This window comes from Cyanistes caeruleus, chromosome 1, assembly GCF_971803275.1.
Source record: "Cyanistes caeruleus chromosome 1, bCyaCae1.hap1.1, whole genome shotgun sequence".
Classification (NCBI taxonomy): Eukaryota; Metazoa; Chordata; class Aves; order Passeriformes; family Paridae; genus Cyanistes; species Cyanistes caeruleus.
This window is the reverse complement of record NC_141701.1, coordinates 139,191,873-139,210,922: the sequence shown is the minus strand read 5'-3', so window position 1 is coordinate 139,210,922 and position 19,050 is coordinate 139,191,873. Positions and strand designations below refer to the sequence as shown.

Here is a 19,050-nt window from a genome sequence, read left to right as displayed (position 1 = left end):
GTTCCCCAACCAGAGATGTGGGGCCCTCATTAGGTCTGAAGAAATCCAGCTCGTTAGAAAGTCTGCAGACAGCCGTTGCTGAGGTGACTCTGAATGGTGACATTCCTTTCCACCGCCCACGCCCACGAATTATCCGAGGACGAGGCTGCAACGAAAGCTTCAGAGCTGCCATAGACAAGTCATACGATAAACCTGTAGCAGATGATGATGATGAAGGCATGGAAACTTGTAAGTAAACTGTTATTTTACATAATGAGTGTTGATGGGATAGGTTAATTCCTTTAGAAATTGGCTTAAGTGGTAGAACGTAATTTTAGAATTTTTAAAGAATAGAACTAACTTTGTCAATATTTAGTCTTTTTCCCTTAATTTGCTTTAACAGATCACCACACTGTAGCTTTCTTCCTTTCCAAAATAAAAGAATAAAATTATTTGGAATGTGCTTACTTAAATTATTCTCAAAATATTCTGTAAGATGGCTAATTAATGTGCTAATGTAAACTAGAAAAAATATAGACAGAAAGGCGAAGCCACTAAATCTATGTTACAAAAATATAGGCATCTAACTTTGAAATACTACATTTGTAGTGTTGGGGGGATAAAAAGAAATCACTGTCCTTTAATTAGAGTGAGTAAGGTTGGCAGATCTAATAAAATATAAAGTTAATGATCAGCTATTACCCATCCTAATGGGCATTCATTTACATTTTCAGTTATTTAACCTGAAGTATGACCCAACATGTGGAGAATGTCATTAACATAAAAGAATCACTTCAAAGCTAACCTTATCATTATTGAACTATGTAAGAATGGGCTGGTAAAATGACAACTCATATTGAATGAAAATAGTATGAATGGTAAATTACCTCAATCAGGAGTTGCTTTAAAATCATTGAATTTTTAACCTTCATGTTGCACTACTTTCAACTTGTCACACACCAGCAGAATTTTTTTTTAATCAACCTGCAGCTAGTTAGAAGTTTATGAATGAAGATGATGATGGGAAGGTTGAACTAGTAAAGTATTTGGCCTGAATTTAATGGAGGCTTGAAAAGGAATTTTAAAAAATTCTTTATTTTTAAAACTATTTTTATTTAGTTTCAGAAATTCTGTTTTGTAAGCATCATTCCTTAATTTTATAAGTTATTTCTGTAACCACTGTTTTATTTTTTAAAAACTCCTGGCCTTTTTTTTTTTAATCTGCCTCTTTTTAAGAGTGTTCTGAGGCCACAAGGGAGATTATTTTTCCAGTCACTCTTCTCAAAGGTAGCTACAGATGGAATTAATTCTGCTTTGCTTTTCCAGCACCTAACAATTCCACACAGCTAGTGTGGCTAAATTCTGGTGTGGTGCTGCTGGCTGTCAATCTATTTCTGGCCAGTAGAAGAGTAGGTGTGGGAAAATGTGTAATGATCCTGCTCATTCATACAAACTGCATGCCTCGGGTCCTTTGGGCCATAAGACCATGTTTTTATAGAAGGCCTTGTTGGTGTGAGCCCAGTGATAGCAATATCCAGGTTTGAGGCTTCAGACATCCAAGGTTTGTCCAGAAGTTACAGATGGTTTAACTTCAACTGAACAAAAGTATAGCAAAGCTGTCGTTGTGAAGCGCTTTGTTGTGAAGGGTGAGTATAGGTTTATGAGATTCTAGTAAGAGGTTTTGAGCTTTTGATGCAATGCATGGAGAGTAGCAAGGAAGTATTTGGAGCCCATTGGATCCTTCACATGGAACAGTGGTGTTGTGGCTTAGTTCCTGCAGGCAGCTGCTTGCTCACTCCCCCACCAGTGGGACTGGGGAGACAACTGGAAGGGTAAAAGCTGGAAAACTCATGGATTGAGATACAGTCAGCTTCATAGGTAAAGCAAAAGCCACACACACAAGCTAAGCAAAACAAAGAATTAATTCACTGCTACCCATGGGCAGGCAAGTGCTCAGGCATCCCCAGGAGAACTAGGTCCTTAATACACTAAGCACGATGCCATGTGGTCTGGAATATCCCTTGTTCAGTTGGGGTCACATGTCCTGGCCCAACCTCCTATACATCCTCAACTTCCTTGTCCCTGTGGCTGTACAAAAGGCAGAAAAGGCTTTGGCTCTGTGTAAGCAATAGCAAAAACATTTCTATATTATCAACCCTGAGTTGAAGCACACATCCAAAACACAGCCCCATACCAGCCACTGGGAAGAAAAATAACCCTACACCAGCCAGAACCAGCACAAGCAGGAACCAGACAGAGCCTTCTGGCTGAAATCAAAATGTCATGGGATGAGTCTTTGCCTTCATCTCTGGATGAAGCTGTCTTGCACCAGTGGACCAAAAGCTACCTCATGTCATGAGAAAGCAAGGGCAAGGATTGTCAGATTCCATGGTAAAGAAGGGCATGGCAAAGTATGACCAAGCTATATGTGTAGAACTACACATTTTCTTGTGTTCTAATAGCTTCCACATATGGTAAGGAAACATCTAAGAGATATTCCAGCAATTTGAAGTGCCAGATTCACAGAAGCAGATGAGAAGCAAAGCAAATATGATAAATACATCGGACAGAATTCAGTCCTTGAGGATTTTTGTTTCTCATGGTGACCATGGGAGCTTAAGAGCTGTTCCAGTCCTATGTTGCATGTCTTCCTTGGAATGTTTGTATCTGCATTAAACCTCAAAGCACTGCAGTATGCTCTACTTTGTGTAAATTCTATATGGACTTCAGTTCCAGAGAATTTACCAAATGGTGTCTTCAGCTGGACAAAGTTTGGGCACATATGAATATGTAGGAGTTGAACAATCTGGTTCTAACGTAACTAATGCCTCACTGCTTCCATAACGATGTCTAAGTATTTTTTTAAGTTGTGTTTAATTATTCCATAATTGTTTGAAATTAGAATGTGGCTTTCTCTTATTATAAAACCCAGGCAAACATGCTGGTGGTCAATTTGCTGATGCTCTTGAGGTTGGATCCATTTGTCTTACTGGATTTTTTTTTGTTTTTTCCAAGTGTTCCAGTGCTAGAAGTATTTTTTTTGTCTTCCAGACAGTGAATCACTTTGGATTAGCAAATAATAGCACTGCTGTGTATTGTATAGAGGAATTCCTAACATGTCATCATTCCATATACAAAATATTCCATATACAAAAGCCATAAAAAATGCATATGTGACAAAGGGGTTGACTCTTCCAAATATCCTTGGAACAATGTGCTGTTAAATTACTAAATGTAGGATTAAAATGAGATGGCACTGACTGATTCTGAGGTAACATTTCAGGTATTTGAGAAGATATGTGTGAGTTTTAATGGCTGTAAAGAAGGAGCATTTGTGGAAAGAGGTGTGGATGTTCAGCTTTTACAGATCATTTTTTCTGGTTTTTTTGTTTTGTTTTGCTTTTGTTGTTGTTTGTTTTTTTCCTTTTTTGTTTTTTCCTTAATACTTGAAAGAGCTGACTAGAAGTAAAATGTTTATCTTTAGTGGGATGAAGAAGAACAAGGCATTTTGATTGGGAGAGATCAACAAAGCTTTCTAATCTATTGCTGAATCTTAATTGCTGGAATCTCGGGCTGTATTAAATATCACAATAAGAGGTCTAGAAGCTTAGCAGCAAAATAGTTTCACATTAAGTAGCTTTGATTCCTCATGTGCATCTTCTCCATTTTATGGGCTAATTAGGAGAATAGCTTCATAATACCTGTTTGTGTAGTACTCCTTAGTGCAGCGTGGTTCATGAAATGACACTAGTGTTCATTTTAATTGATGTTTAAAGTATACTCCAATTTAATTTTTTGGCTTCAGCATCCTGAATGGGGAGGCAGGAGGTTGCAGGATAAAAAGGAAATAACAGCACCAAAACAAATACATCCTGCGTTTTGCAGTAACCTAATGTCATTACTGCAACATAACAAAAATTAGAAGTTTCATTTGTAGCCTGGGTTTGAATGTTAATTGAGCAGCATTTGCATTTTTTCTAAACAGTAGTAATTATGTGTATGTTAATTGCAGGATGACTGCACTGCATAAAAGTGAAACAAGCTTCTTCATGTTGGGTCTTCTTAAGAAAACTGGAAATCTCTTTAGTACAGTAGAGAAACCAGTGTTTACTCCAGAACAACAGGCATCCCAGTTCATAGGCCTCAGTCTAAGCTACTGAGCTGATTGCAAACAAAGCTATCATGTGCATGATAGACAAATATTAATTGCAACACAAATATAGAAAGGAGGCAATGTTCTTCATGGAACGTGCAAAATAAAAAGTAGTGAAGGCTTTGTGTCCTGGTTCTGGCCAGGATGGGGTTGGCTTTTGCAGTAGCCAGGAGGGGACATGGCCAGGACCCAGAGGTTATTCCATACCACCTCACATAATTTTCCAGATACGGGGGAAGAGGTCCCTACAAACTCCTGTAGAGTAGTGGAGGGAGCAGTCAGGCATTGTCAGGGGTTCAAACTTCTGTGCCAATCATTTTTGTGAGCTCTTTTATTCGTAGCGTTGCTGTTACTGTTGGTTTTCATATCTCATTGCTGTTTCCAGTAAATTGTTCTCATCTCAACCTGTGAACTTTACCTTTTGTGCCTCCAACAGTCCCCTCCATCCTGCTGCAAGGGCAAGGGAAGGGACGGGGAGCGAGTGGGTGGCACGTGTTTTGGAGAGTCTGAGTAGGAGCACCAAATTGGGGAGTACCCTTCCTAAACCACGCCATACTGTTATGACAAATTGTTCCACAATTCAGCATAGCACAGTAAACAATACATATTGATGATTTATTTAATGCATTGTTATATGAGTATGTACAAACATAGGTCAAAATGGATTCATCTTTAAAATTCTAGCAGTGAAGTTCCAAGTAAACAGTTGACTTCAAAATTTGTCAGAAATTCCGTACAGTTTTATTTTTTTTACTAATTATATTCATTTGCAAGTACAGTCTTTTAAATGTCTAGTTAGAACAGATTGTAGCTATAAATTAACATGTAAAAAATTAACATTTCTATTCCATCCAAAGTGTTTTCCACAATTCTTTTAATAATAACTAAATACCATTCCAGACACTGATTAAGAAATGCCGGAACCAAAAAAAGTACAAGAACAGCTAGTACAGAGGCATGTATAGGACCTATTAGTTTCCTAAAATATGATAACATGAATATTAAAACTGTTTCTACAGTTGAGAAGCTGTATCGTCTGCTTTACCCATAGCAGTCCTGAATTAAATGCCAAGGCCTGGCCACTCTGGTGATTTATACTTCAGAGTACTAGTTAAGATTCAAAAATAGTTACTAATGTTGAGATGTATCTGACATGGTATATTTTTCTTGAAGTATGTCTATGTTATCATCCAGGGCTGGAGAATATTTGGAAAACTTGATACTTGGGGAATAAGTATAAAATCAATTGGACACATCTATGGACTGTAATATTAAGCAATAAAGAGTATTTTGCAAGCAAATTCATGAGAGAGAGAAGACACTATATTGAATGGTTTTCAGTCAGTGATTTGTAGACTTTTCAGGTTCAATGATTTACTTGTGAGGTGAAGATGAATGATGACTAAGAAAAGCAAGTTTATATTCTACAGTAGTCTATATATGGGAAATTTATAGTATGTATATTATATAGTATATATAGTATATATATGAGTATATATATATATATGAGAAATTTCTGAGGAATTACACTCTTCTATTGGCTGTAGAAGAGTTGCTGAGATCTTGAGTAATATTAGCAGAATAATATTAAGAAGTAGTAAACATAGGTGAAACTAAAAACCAATTTTTTTTCCTTCTATAAGCCATGAACATTTCAAAATCTTACTGAGTACAAATTTATTTTTTCTTTTCCATTCACTGTGTATATATAAGGCAAGACTGTATTTTTCAAATTCTACTGCCAAAAGTTGTTTGGAGCCTTTGTACTCATTGGAACTACAGGAGGCAATACTAAGTATGCATCTGTGATCCTAATTGCTGCTTTGTGCAGTCTCTTGGAAATCTGGGAGGTGGTTGGAGCCCTACTTAAATGTGATGATATAAAATGTTAGAGCTCATGGAAAGTCACAGCTTCACGAACCATGCAGTGCAGTATTCTGACTCACCAGCTTGAAGTGTTTTATTTCTTTCTTACTAAACTACTGAAGAAGTTTTTGGGTTTTCAGTGGATTTTTTTTTCTTTTACTTATTTTTCTTTCAAACTTTCTGGAATACATGTGGGCTGTTAAATTTAACCTTGGGTGTGCTTTGGGACTCCTGGTCTTGGATTAGAAACAGAGGAGGAACATGTTATCTGCCCTTAAAGGATTTTACTTGTTCCGCTGGATGAAATCTCCCCACCTGAGCCCCACAAGCTGCCCTGTCTCACCAAGAGTAACACCAAAAATAACAATCATAGTGCATGATGTGTTCTAAATGGCTCCAGGAAATGAAGAAGCATAAAAAAACTATTATGTTACTTACAGAAGAAGAAAAAGTATATTATGGCTTGTGTTAAGGGTTAACACTCCCTAATGACTTTCATATTTTTATGAGAATATTACTAAGAATTTATGGATAAGGCATGCTGCACTGCTGTTGTTGCTTCTTGCAAATATTTCTAAATGTCTCCTCAACTGATTTAGATACTGAAACAAAATGGGCCAATTAACATCACTTTGCTAATCGTCTTTATTAATCCATACATTATCCAGAGTACCCATAAAGTGCAAATTGTGTTTTGCAGAATGGTCTGCAAAGGTGAATTCCTTGCTTTTATGAGTTTAATACTTCTAATGAACACTCTTGGAAAACCATGTGAGCAGATACTGATTTAAGGGGAAAAAAAAAAAGTTTATTGTGGTTTTGCATATATCCTGCTTCAAAATACGTTAAGGAATATACCAAAAAAGTCTGCCCTTTTTGCTTGTTCTTATGTCATTGATGTTTCTTAATATGTGCTTTCAGTGGAGGAAGACACAGAGGAGAGCTCAAGATCTGGTAGAGAATCTGTGTCCACAGCAAGTGACCAGCCATCCCACTCACTAGAGAGACATATGAATGGAAGCCAAGATAAAGGTGACAGAAAAAAAACTGGAAAGGAAAAGAAGAAAGACCGAGATAAAGAGAAGGATAAAATTAAGGCAAAGAAAGGAATGCTGAAAGGCTTAGGAGACATGTTCAGGTAGGTACTTTGCAATCAAATGTAGAATGAATTATAAAAAGAAGTTTATTTTTCTAATTAGTCATTATATTGTAAATTGTTGCTGAGGCCGTATTTTACTATGCAAATCCATACATGATGTATATAGGCTGATCTCAATTTTTGAGCCTCTGGGCGGTGTCATAAAAGGGAGGCAGCTCAGAATGGAAGAGAAGGAGATGGCTGGCAGGCCAAAGGACGGGAAAGGCAAAGGAAAAAGTAATTTTAAGCCACAGACTGCTTGGTTTTGAAAGAGTCTTTGGTGATGTCTTAAGTCATGCTCATATCCTTTGACAACTCAAAACATTTGGTTTTTTTGTTTTAATTTTTCTTCTTTAATACTGTACCCAAAGCTTATGTGTTGCTAAATGAATGCTTTTCTTTGCTTTACTGTTAAGACTGTTGGTATCATGGAGGCATGATGTGAAAGAGATGAATCAGTTTGAGATTGAGAAGCAGCATGCTCCTCTCAAGGAAGACAGGACCTAAGGTTGTGTGCTCTGAGAACCCACAGAGAATGGGTCAGTGAAAGGCCTGATTTACCAAACACTGAGTTCTTTTTAAAGGAGTCACCCCTCCAGCAGACATAAGTGATCACACTGCTGACATAAGTGATCACTGGGGCACACTGCTGAGGTATACCCTGCTGTTGTGGGTAAATGTTGTAACATGACAAACATCTTTGATCACTTGTGGAATGGGGTGAGAGAGCAAGAAAATCCATCCTTCTTTTAGCTAGCTAGAGTAAATAAATATATTTCAAAGAAAACACAATATTAAGGCAGTGTTTGTTATTTAATTTTAAAGTGAGGTACTGGTATTATTTTAAATATTTATTAATGATTCTGCTCTGAAAGCAGAAGTAAGGTTTCAGTTTCAGTTAACTTTCATCCCATGACTTTCTTTATCATGTAAAATATTAGTTTAATGTGTTGTAACTGCACAGGTTCTTGAGAATTGTTCTGTAACTGAGAATTATATTATGAGAGTAATAAATAGAAAGAGTGGTTAATTAGGGAAAAAAAAAAGTAGTTAATTAGAAAATATTGCTTTGAAATCTGCTTTAGAAAACACTAAATAATACCAGGCTGTTAGACAGTGTATGCCATAGAAAAAAAGAAGAATTATAGGAGATAGTGCCACATGTCGAACAGGAAGAGAGTCCTCCAGCCTGTGAGACCCATGGGGATGCCCTCATCCTCTGGACAATTGCCTGCCTCAGTTCAAGCCTGGAGCAGAGCATTGCATCCCACTCTGGGAAAGTGTGGAAAGCAGGAGATGTGGCATGCTGGCTGGTTCTTTTCTTCACTCTGTCATTTTTAAACAGAAGAAATGACAGGTGAAATTGAGGCACAATATACATGATAAATTCTATAGGTTCTGAGTATTAGCATCTTGGATACCTTGAGTGTTGTCTTGTGAGTTCAGTCAGAAAGAGTTTACAACGTCTAGAAAGCTTGGGCAGCTCCATGGTCCAGACAAGGTAACCTTTTCTGTGTGCTTGATATAACACTTCTGAAGTCTAATCTGGAAAAAACTCTAATTTGAGTGATAGGATGATCCAATGCTTTGTTTGCTCTTCATAATGGTCAACATTTTCTTGAGGTTTTTTCATTCACTACTATTTCTGAGTGAACTTTACTTTTCAGTCTCCTCTTAATTAATGTGAGAGCAGTGCTATCTGGATATAGCTGACTCGTCCTGGATCTGTAAATTAGCTTGCACCTTGTCAGCCCACACAAGAGAGGTGTTCCTGGCAAGCAAGAAAATGCTGACTGAGAGAATTAAGCACTATGCCTCATTTCCACTTGGTGCTTGATTTGCTTTGTTGACAGGCTTCTCAATAATGTTTGAGAGATGGGCTTTGTTATGTCTGCAAAATAAGCTACTACTTCTACCTATAACATACTTTGTTTTTCTGTACATTTGACACACATCATAGATATCAAGTAATCACTGAAAGAAGTTGTGTGATAGAAAATAATGATGACAGTAACATTTAAAATTCAAACCAGGATCAAAGCATAATTGGATGTTTTAGTTCTGTACAACATTGTGATTTCTTTGTCGTTCTTTTCTCCTTTTCACTTTTTTCTTCCTTTTCAGTGCTCTGTTCTTTAAATAATCTTTCTTCATTAGGTTGTATGGGCAAAAACACTAGTGGGATGAAATTGCTATTAACTGACACTTTATTCCAATGTCTTTATTTAGGCAAAAGGCTTTTCGTTGCCTATATGCAAACTGGCATCTCAAAAAGTAGAGTCTGTGTGATGTATAAAAATAAGTCTCCTTGTGTTCAGTTAAAATCTTAGGATTTGCTACTGGAATCTTCATTAAACTGTACTGTGAGATGGAAAGTCCCACTAGAGAACCCTATGTTACCTTTATCCTTCAGCATCTAGTCATCATTTTCAAGAAATCCCTGGATGATACAGATAAGAAGTTAAAATCATAAGTAAATCTTCTAAACACCTCCATTGTTTTCCTGCTTGTATCAAACATAGTAAAGAGAATTGACATAACCTTGGCAGAGAGCTGCAAACTGAAAACTGCAAAACTGCGTGGCTCTGAAACACCAGCTCCCATTATTTCCAGAGGACCTTTGCTGGCACTGGGCTGTGGACAGGCTGGAAGTTCACCCTTCTGACTATGACATAAATCTGTCTGAGCATGTGTGTATTTCTTTTTTCAAATTGACATTTCAGGACACAATGGATTATTTAATTATGCCATTTGGCTGAGAAGTCTCTTCACAGATGACAGTAGGACAGAAATTAGCCTAGAAAAGTGTCGAGCAGAAATACTGGTCTGTTGGAGGAGAGGCAGGTGCTGCAGTGCTTTCCTTACACCTGAATCTGTTTTATCTGAGTAGTGGGATCATTCTTGTCTTAGCCTTTCAAGAGGATCATGTGCCAAATCCTGTGGCCTGTGAAATGCTGTGCAGTTCCTCCTTCTCCAGTTAGAAGATGCCTGGATGGCCACTGCCAGCTGAGGAAATAGGTTTTGGGAAGCTGATACTAAGTTCTGCTAGTTTTTTGTTTCACTGCTGAGAAGTCTTCAGTGGATATGTTTTGACATCAGAAGTTTATAGAAGTCTGTATGCTTCTCCAAATGCAATGTGAAATATGTTTACTCATTTTGAGTCTGATTTAGTTTATTTTTAAGGAGAGTTTTAGTTTTTTGATAAAAATTAACCTGACAAAAGTAATCAGAAGTTGAAGAAGTCGTTGTAGTGTTGCCTTAAGAAAGAGTCTTCACAGCTTCAAAGAGTGTTTCTGCAATTAGTGCTGGTAGATGTACATTAATTTAATGGGCCTCTCTGTTGTGCAATTCTTTGACCTTACTCCCTGAGAGAAAAATGGTATATGGTGCTTTTTTCCCCTTCCTTTTGCCCCTGTCATGTACAGACTATTTTTATGAAAGTGGATCCCCATAGGATATGAGAGAGGAAGATTTGAGGTGTTGTATTTGAAGGTTTTGGATGATGATGATGAAGTGACACATCTGCTGTGGTGCTGCTGATCACTTACAATCCCTTTACTTAATTCATGCTTCTTCCCAGTGTACAAGCTTGGATATATTTGTTAGATGGGGGACTGATGAAAATATGTCCAGCAAGTGGTCAGTCTCAGGAAAGGATGTGCCTGAGGAATAAAATGTTAAGAAGAAAATGAACCTCCAAGACATTGAGAATAATGAGGAAGAAGCAGTTCTGGTTTTCCAAAGGCAGGAAAGGGAATAGTAGGGAGGCCAAGCTAGCTAGTCATGTCTTGCTGAAAATATCTAGGGACAGTCAGTCACTGCCTGATAAAAAAACCCAAACCTACTGAAACAATTAACCCTTGATATGATCGGAGAAAAATGGCATTGAAAATTCATATGGTATGTTTAGATTTGTGTGAGGAGCAGATGATGATAACAAAAGATGGGGAATATGACTTGTACCTTAACCTGGGGTTTAAGCAAGAAATGTCTACATTGGTTTTGGAGATTATTTATGGAATAGATGTAATATAATTTGAAGCATCTGTAGATAAGTGTGTTATATGAAGTAAATAAATTTTCTACCATAGGAATTACCTGGGTCCCACATAAACATGTCTTTTCAATGGAGAACATAAGCACTGTGTGTTGAGCTTCACAGAGCAAGACAGTATGCTCAAAATTAATCATATGCATATGATTTTTGTATCAGAGGTTGAATATTTTAAGATCTGGCCTGTGATGTTGATAGAGATGTAAAGTCATAACGTATGGTAGCTGATCCTTAATTCCTATTTTAAGTGTTGTACCATATGGGTGGGTAAATCAGTGCACTGAATAACCAATGCAAATGTAATACCCCCAGATTACCATTAAAATCTAATCCTAATTAGATTTAATTACATTTAAAATGATTACTTGGAGCCTTGCAGTGTTGTGTTTTCCAGTTCTGTGAGAGGAAATAGATAATTCATTTTGCAACCTTGTTTAGTTGAAATCAGATATACTGCTGACTATTTTTTCCCCTCACACAGCTGTTTCCAAGGTGCATTGGACATAGCCAGATTTATAAACATACTATTTGTAGCTCTGAATTGCATATTTCAACCACATTAGCTATCTGAGATCACTGACTAGGCATTTGGGAGAATAACCTACGTGAATTACTGTTGCTTATGACATGACTTCCTTGTATTACCTACTCTGGTTTTCATGTCAGTTTTCTCATGGTAAAATCTGTGAGGAGATGAAAAGCAACTCACAAAGGTTACACCATTGATTTAGTAATAACCTTCTTTCTCTTTCATTTAATAGCAATCCTCAGACTTTTAACTAGGCACAATAACTAAAACCTGTCAGAACTGTATAAAATACTGTTGAATTATATCCTAATCAGCAAGACTGGCAAATACCTCAGACTTGATAAAACAAAATCTGGGGTCTGATTTCTATCATTCAGTATTCTAAGAAGCAGCAATAACGACATTTTCCTTGGAAGCATGACTAATAGGACTTTGTATTGGTGAATGACACTTACTGATATATGGACTTAATAGAAAACATGGGAATGAGCTCTAAAAGTTAGAGAGTTTTTTTCTTTAGTGCTCATGGAACAAAACACCATAAATCTTGGTCCTTGGAACACAGAGGAGGCTGCTTAAACACCCATCAGCTGCATCATTTCAAACCTGGAAGCTCACTGTGTGCACACTGAATTGTGCCTGGGTTTGCTAACGCTCATATAAGAAAGTTGCCGACAGCTTGTGGTGCTTGTGCTGAGACTTTCATCAGAAACACTGAGCTGGGTCGTTGGTCAGGTAAATGGAATGTGGGGCCGCTTGTGCTCTGGTTTTTGCCTGCTGCTATTACAAGCCAGCTGGCACAACTGTCATTAAGTCCACATCTGCTTCCCCCCTTCTGCCACCAGCTAGAAAATGCATGGCCTACTATAATCCTGGATGCAGGGTCTAAGCAGGATATCCTTTCAAAGTTAAGAGGAGAAACACCGACCTCATCCTGTCTGCAAGTTGGATACTGTTGATAAACCTTTCCTTTGCTCTTCTGGGCTACTTTGTCCTGATCCATTTTCCAAGTTTCAGCTGGCCACTGGGACACACAGCATTAGAAAAGCCTTTCAAATGAAATCAGCCATGCAGCAAATTGTCATCTTTGATGCAGACGATTACACAGGACTCTTACAAGGTTCTTTCAAAGCATTTTCATATTCTTCACTTCCTTCTTTCCAATTAAAACTAAAAAAGGGACTGAAAGAGATAAGCTTGGTTGGAAATAACTTTTCTTTTTCAGAAAGGCAAGCAGTTCTCCTTCCTTTCTCTGTGCATTTCTTTGCCTTCCTGTTTCCTGCTGCTCAATGGTGGCAGTTGCTTTGAGGAGAGGTGTGTTTCATTGCCTGCAGCCCCAAGCACACCAGCTTTTGACTAAGATGTCATTGGGGCAGGGGGGAGTGGAATGGCAAATTTACGTTTCTAAACCAAACAAGTTCACATAATCTGTCAGGGATTTAAGGAATGCAGCTTCATTAAGTGGTTAGTAAACTCTATGACTTTTAAACGAAACACAGAAAGCAGTGGTATGCAATTGTGCAAGGGAGATTTGAAGTGGGAGATTAACATAATTGCATGTGGCTTTCTGGTTTGTCACTCTGACAGAAAGCAGGGCTTTGCTCTATGTGTTCTTAACGCTGGATTTTCCCAGAGTAAATCTTGAACTTATAAATTTGATGGTGGTATACTATATGGGGGTTTGGTTGGGGTTTTTTGTTTGTTTGTTTTGGGGTTTCTTTTTGTTTGTTTTTTGTGGTTTTTTGGGTTTTTTTTAAATTTCAGTAGAACCAGGGCTCTTGTTTCTAACATCCAGAAGTAAGTGTCGGGATGACTTGTTACTAGAGACGAGTTCATAGTGGCTGCTAACATATTCTCCCAGTGTTCTTCCTTTGCTTGTCAGCGACTTTAAATAGAGAACCTTTGACACCTTCAGCACTGCCTTTGCCTGCAAAGCAAGCGAGAGAGGCAGGCAGGGTGACAGCTGAGCCCTCCGCCATCCTGCCCGGCGTTCTGCGCGCTGCTCTTCCAGGCCTGCTGGATGAATATAGAACGCAAGTGTCAAGGATGACACCTTCTTTATAATCTCTGCAAAGCCAGCCTTTTCAGGGAAGAATTTGTTGACAGTTCAGAGATTCAAAGTCAATTTCATTTGAAGCTCATATAGAAATAGGATTTTTTCCTCCACCTCATGTGATAATTGAAGACTAAACAGGCAGTGCACTAGTCCGTAACAAAGCATCATAGATAAAGACCATCTTGAGACGTGGAGTATTTGTTAGGTGAAAAGCTCTATTAATGACATTTGGTTTGTTATCTCTTGGAAAGATTCTTTGGAGGTTTAATTCACTACTGATAGCACCTATACATTGGTATATATTGTGGATGCTGTAGATTATGTTTTTAAAGCAGACATCTTCAAAAATCCTTTTTAAAAACAGGAAAAAAATGTTGGCTTAGAGGAAAATGAATGCAACTTAATATATTTTTGTATCTGGGGTGACATAGGTGGTTAAGTAATATTTTCTTAAGGTACTTAAGTTGGCAGCTGCAGGACAGATGTTCCTTTTAGAAAAGGCAAAGCTCCAATTTACTACTGCATTTCAGTTCCCAGGAGCAATGATCTGTATTTGTGGTGTGTTGGAAGGCTGATGCCTCCTGTTAAGATGTTTAGCATGTCCTACTGTTGTGCAAAGAAGTAGTCATTAAAGACGTAATTATGCAACCCTTCAGTGAAAATGGCAAAATGGGATTAAACCATTTTCTTATAATTTCTTATAATTTCTGGAATAGAATACACTGGCACATAATAGTTGGTGAGCACCTGTGTTTCCCTGAATGCAGCAGGAAAATAGTAGGTATAAGGCTTTCAGAGGCCTTACTTAGGCTTTTAAATAGTTATTAATTTAAATCCAGGCTTTTGAATTGTTAATTCAGGAAAAACTAAGAGGAACACACGTTTTATAGAAAGAATAAGAGAGAAGGAAATATTAGAAACACAGTGACAATTTCCCCCACTTTGAATCTGTTGATGACTTCTGGAGGAAAAAACAATAATTAGGAGAAACTGAAGAGATATTCAAAATACTGCACTCTTAGTGATTTGGGCAAAAAATGTTTTCTGCTTGGTTCAGCTCCTACTCACAGCAGCGCAGCTTTAACTTTTCATCATCTGAGTGTCATGCCCAGTTTAGTTTCAGATATCTCCAAGGATGGAGAGTCGCCAACCTCTCTCAGCAGCCTAATCCAATGCTTAACCACTCTCCTGGTGAAAAGTATTTGTCCTTGGTAAGATAGGAAGAAGAGACACTGAATAATTGCTGGTACAAAAGATGTGAATCAATCAGCATGTACTTATCCTTCTCATGAATCAAGAACATGTGGATGTACAATAAGATTTTCATGCAAAAATTTGACATTTTAAAGGACCTTTGTGATATGCTGTTACTTTCAGGGACTGCTGCTCTCACAGGACCCCAAGAGTATAGGAAGTAACATACCTGAGCCTGTATTTGAGACACATGACATTCATGACATGCTAAGTGTTAAGGAAGAACTTATCTATAAAGAGACTTTTTTTCATTGTGCTTCCAAGCATCTTACTGTAAATTCTCTTGGACTGGCAACTATTATTATACTGAGCTGATTGGCTGATGTGGTAATAGTGTTTTAGCCACTGAGTTAGAAAGGGTGATTATTTTCTGTGGAACTGGGGAAGAAGCAGTTCACAGAAGTCTTCCTTTTTATTTCATGCTACACCAGAAAATGCCACCTATTTTTTTTTAAATATCTAAACTTAGTGTTGTGTTACTAGTTATACTTTTCATTTTCATCCCAAAGTACATATATTAAGTAAAACCTCAGGCATTTGTAGTACAGCCAGTCATAAAAGGAGGAAGTTTATTTTGCTTTTGGAGGGGAAGAAATGGTTATTTTTAATTCCACTCATGTTTGGTTGATTACTTAGGATTTAATGTAAGAGCATAAGAATTTGGTCACACTTGAGTTAAATGATACCCAGGAAGTCCCTGTTTCCCAGTACTTTGACACTGAGCAGTAGTAACTCCCAAGGGTGGGATACCAGAACTGGGTGACCATATACAGTTCTTCCTAGGTCTTCCAGACTTTCAGTGATCTGTAGCTCAGGGGTTTCTTGAGACAGTTCCTTTGTGCTGAAGTGAAAACACAGTGAAACACAGTGTGCGTGCATATTGTGTTCCTGGCAATTTGTCCTGTTATTGAAAATTTGGGGTATATTTACCTAATTCTGAAATACTACAAAATTTGAAGTGTGCCATATACAAAAATGTCTTTTAGAGATTGTGTAAATGACTTCTCTATCGAGGAGCTGCTTTTGCGTTTCAAGTGCTTAGACCTGATTGCAGTGCACTGCAATAGATCTGTCTCATTATGTCAGCATTTTATGGCACTCAGGTAAGCATGTTTACAAAGTAGCAGTAAACCTTTTTGATGTGCAATAACATTTCAGTAGTTAATGTAGTGTTCCACCACGTATTAAATTTTACCACTTCTGTGCAAACTTACAATAAGCAGAAGTGCCAGAAAGGGCTGTAGATGTTTATAAAATAGACCCTGCTGGAATGAGTTCAAGAACTAGTTTTACAGTGTATGTTTGGTCTAGCTGATGATGTGGTTAACAGTAAATTTTGAAATGTTTGCTTTTGCAGAAGATAAATTCTTAGTTTCTACAAATGCTAACACTTTTTTCAGGACTTTGTTGCTATCAGTCTTGTAACTCCTAGTCCAAAAAGGAAAAAGAACGTAGTATAGTTTCATGAAACTACGTGGTGAACTTCACTAATTTCAATAAATGTAACAGCATACTACTGATATGGCTGTTTTAAAGAGTTTGTATTTTGTGTTGAAAGTATGTTGGAAATGCTGTATTGGTAGAGAAATTCTCTGTTATAAATAACTGCTTCAGTCAGTGTTAACTGACTATTAGCTTCATAGATTTAGATTTGTCAATGAAATCTGCATAGTTAGTCCTAATGTTTTTTGTGGTTGCAATACAAAAAACTCCTGGAGTTTGGCAAGCTGTTTAAACTTTCAAGAGGAACTATTTTCTCATTTTAAAAATAGGATAGTAACTGGTCCATGCTAATATCTCCAGGTCTAGGGTTTTGATGTGTTTTTTCCAGTATTGTATAAATATGAAATAAATGAGTGCTGAAAACATGTGCTAGAGCTCCTAGATAATGCTGTTTAGTTTGAAGGTAGATGAATGCTGGATGGATGCTGGATACATGAATCACTGAAAATATATGTAATTTCTCTTTCATACTATGCTGTTTTAAGTAATTCTTGGTAAAAAAATGTCTAATCAGTGTCAAAGTTTATGGATTAGCTTTAAAAGATCTGAAAAAGAAGATTAAATTACAAAAATGTATCTAGAATCTTATCTTTATCAGCAAGTTTTAGTACTACAATAATATAAGGATATTTTTATACCGATTGTAAGTGCCTCTAGCATATTCAACACCAGGTGTTTAGTATGCAAGTTGAACTGCTATTACACCTTTCAACAGCAGCATACCACAAATAAATCTCAAATATTTCACAATGTTGTTATAGATGCTATCGTTGTCTTTAACACATAGTGCCAAAATCCTGAAATTCAGAGCACAACATGCTGGCACAAGCAGGAGTTTCAGATGTAGTGTGACAATTAAAGTATTTAGTTTTTCTGATGTTGCTGAGTCGATAATGATACCAACAATATTATAATCTGTAACCATTAGGAGTCCTGGTATCATCTGTAGAGCTCCAAATATTTGCTAGTTCTGTTTGCCTTTTATAACCCCAAAGGAAGAAAACTGCTTGTGTAAGTTAAAGGAAATGTGAAGAATCAGTGCCATTTTAATTGTTGGGGGTTTTTTTCAAGATTTATTTTAGTCTACATATTCTAAAGAAGATTGCTGTATACTGTGTGCAGCACTGAGTGTGAGCAGAGCTGTTATCATTTGAAGAAGAACAAGAAGAACATCTCAAGAGCCGGATATCTTTGAAGTCAAGTCTGGGTTTATTTTAAACATCATCTGTCTGGATTTCTAAATAAATACAGGCCTAGTCATTTGCTTTCTATAGTGCCTGAGCATGTAGAAATGAGAACAAAAATGTCAGTGTGCATGAGGCTGGTCCAGGTCTTAGACTTTCTGTGCTAGGAGCTTATTTATATGGTGGCTGGAACAACAACAAAAAAATCCACCAAAAAACCCCAAACAAAACAATTCAAAATAAACAAAACAAACCAAACCAACAAAAACCCCTCCCAAAACCAAACTAAAATAAAAAACCATCCCCCCACCCCAAACAAACTCAACTCACCACCTCGCATCTTGTGCCTGTAACTAATCCTGAGTAAGTCCTGCTTTGTACATATTTTGAATCTGAAAAAAATCTCAGCTCACAGATTGGCCCTAAAATAATAGCAGCATAAATCATAATTGATACAGTTAATTCAACTGCAGTTACCATGAAGACAGCTCAAGCTCTGACTACTGGCAGCTACAGGATGCCAGGCATCTCCAGGGCTCCAGGTAGCTCTGGGCAAGCCCTGGAAGCAGCTGCTGCAGGGATGCGCTGTCAGACTGCTGTCCCAGCAATGATCCACCTGAGTCCTATTGCATCTGCTCCAGAGATGGTTTGTTCTGGTGCAGCTGCTGCAGTGCAATTCTTGCTCTTCATTTTCCACCCAGAAGATACAGCATGTGCAAACTAAATTTTTCTGCTGCAGGGCAGAATATCAGCTGGTAGAAGAGACAGACGTATGTGAAGCCAGCAGTGGCATATTAATATTTATTACCCAGAGCCTTGGTTCAGGCTAAGTCCCTGTGCCATAGCCTTATCTTGTAGCAAACTTTCAAAATAATGTGCCTGTTATTTTTTGCTCCCTGCTTTTTATGATAATGTAAGTTCATGGAATCACAGAATGGTTTGAGTTGGAACTTGAAGACCATCTAGTTCTAACCCCTACTGAGTGGCCATATCTTCCACTAGATCAGGTTGCTCAAAATCCCATCCAACCTGGTCTTGAACACTTCAAGGGCACTTAAATGAATTGTGTTCTAGGGTAGCTTGTAAAGGTGTCCTGTTGGTATTATTGATTTGGTTATAGAACTGAACTTGCCACAAGGAGATTTTAGTGGCATTGTGATACCCGGAATGAGACAGGAGACCACTGAACCTAAAGCCATCAGCATTAGGGTGCTAGGGCTCAGTGAGGTGATTTTTGCTTTTTGGTGTTGTTGGCATCCTCTGAGAAGAGAATGACAGCTGCACACTTGTTTGGTTTCTGAAATATTTTGTTTAGACTTGTCCCACAGATCCTA

At 37.7% G+C, this 19,050-nt stretch overlaps 1 protein-coding gene across 29 annotated transcripts in view; it reads left to right on the top strand.

Moving 5' to 3' along the window:
• PARD3 (par-3 family cell polarity regulator) overlaps positions 1 to 19,050 on the top strand; it is a 487,559-nt gene that overhangs the window by 342,521 nt on the left and 125,988 nt on the right. For all 29 annotated transcript variants that reach the window (XM_086863442.1, XM_086863388.1, XM_086863514.1 and 26 more), the window contains 2 exons: positions 1 to 228; positions 6,920 to 7,136. In XM_086863442.1, coding sequence (XP_086719568.1) covers positions 1 to 228; positions 6,920 to 7,136 — 445 coding nt within the window. The remainder of the gene's footprint in view (positions 229 to 6,919; positions 7,137 to 19,050) is intronic.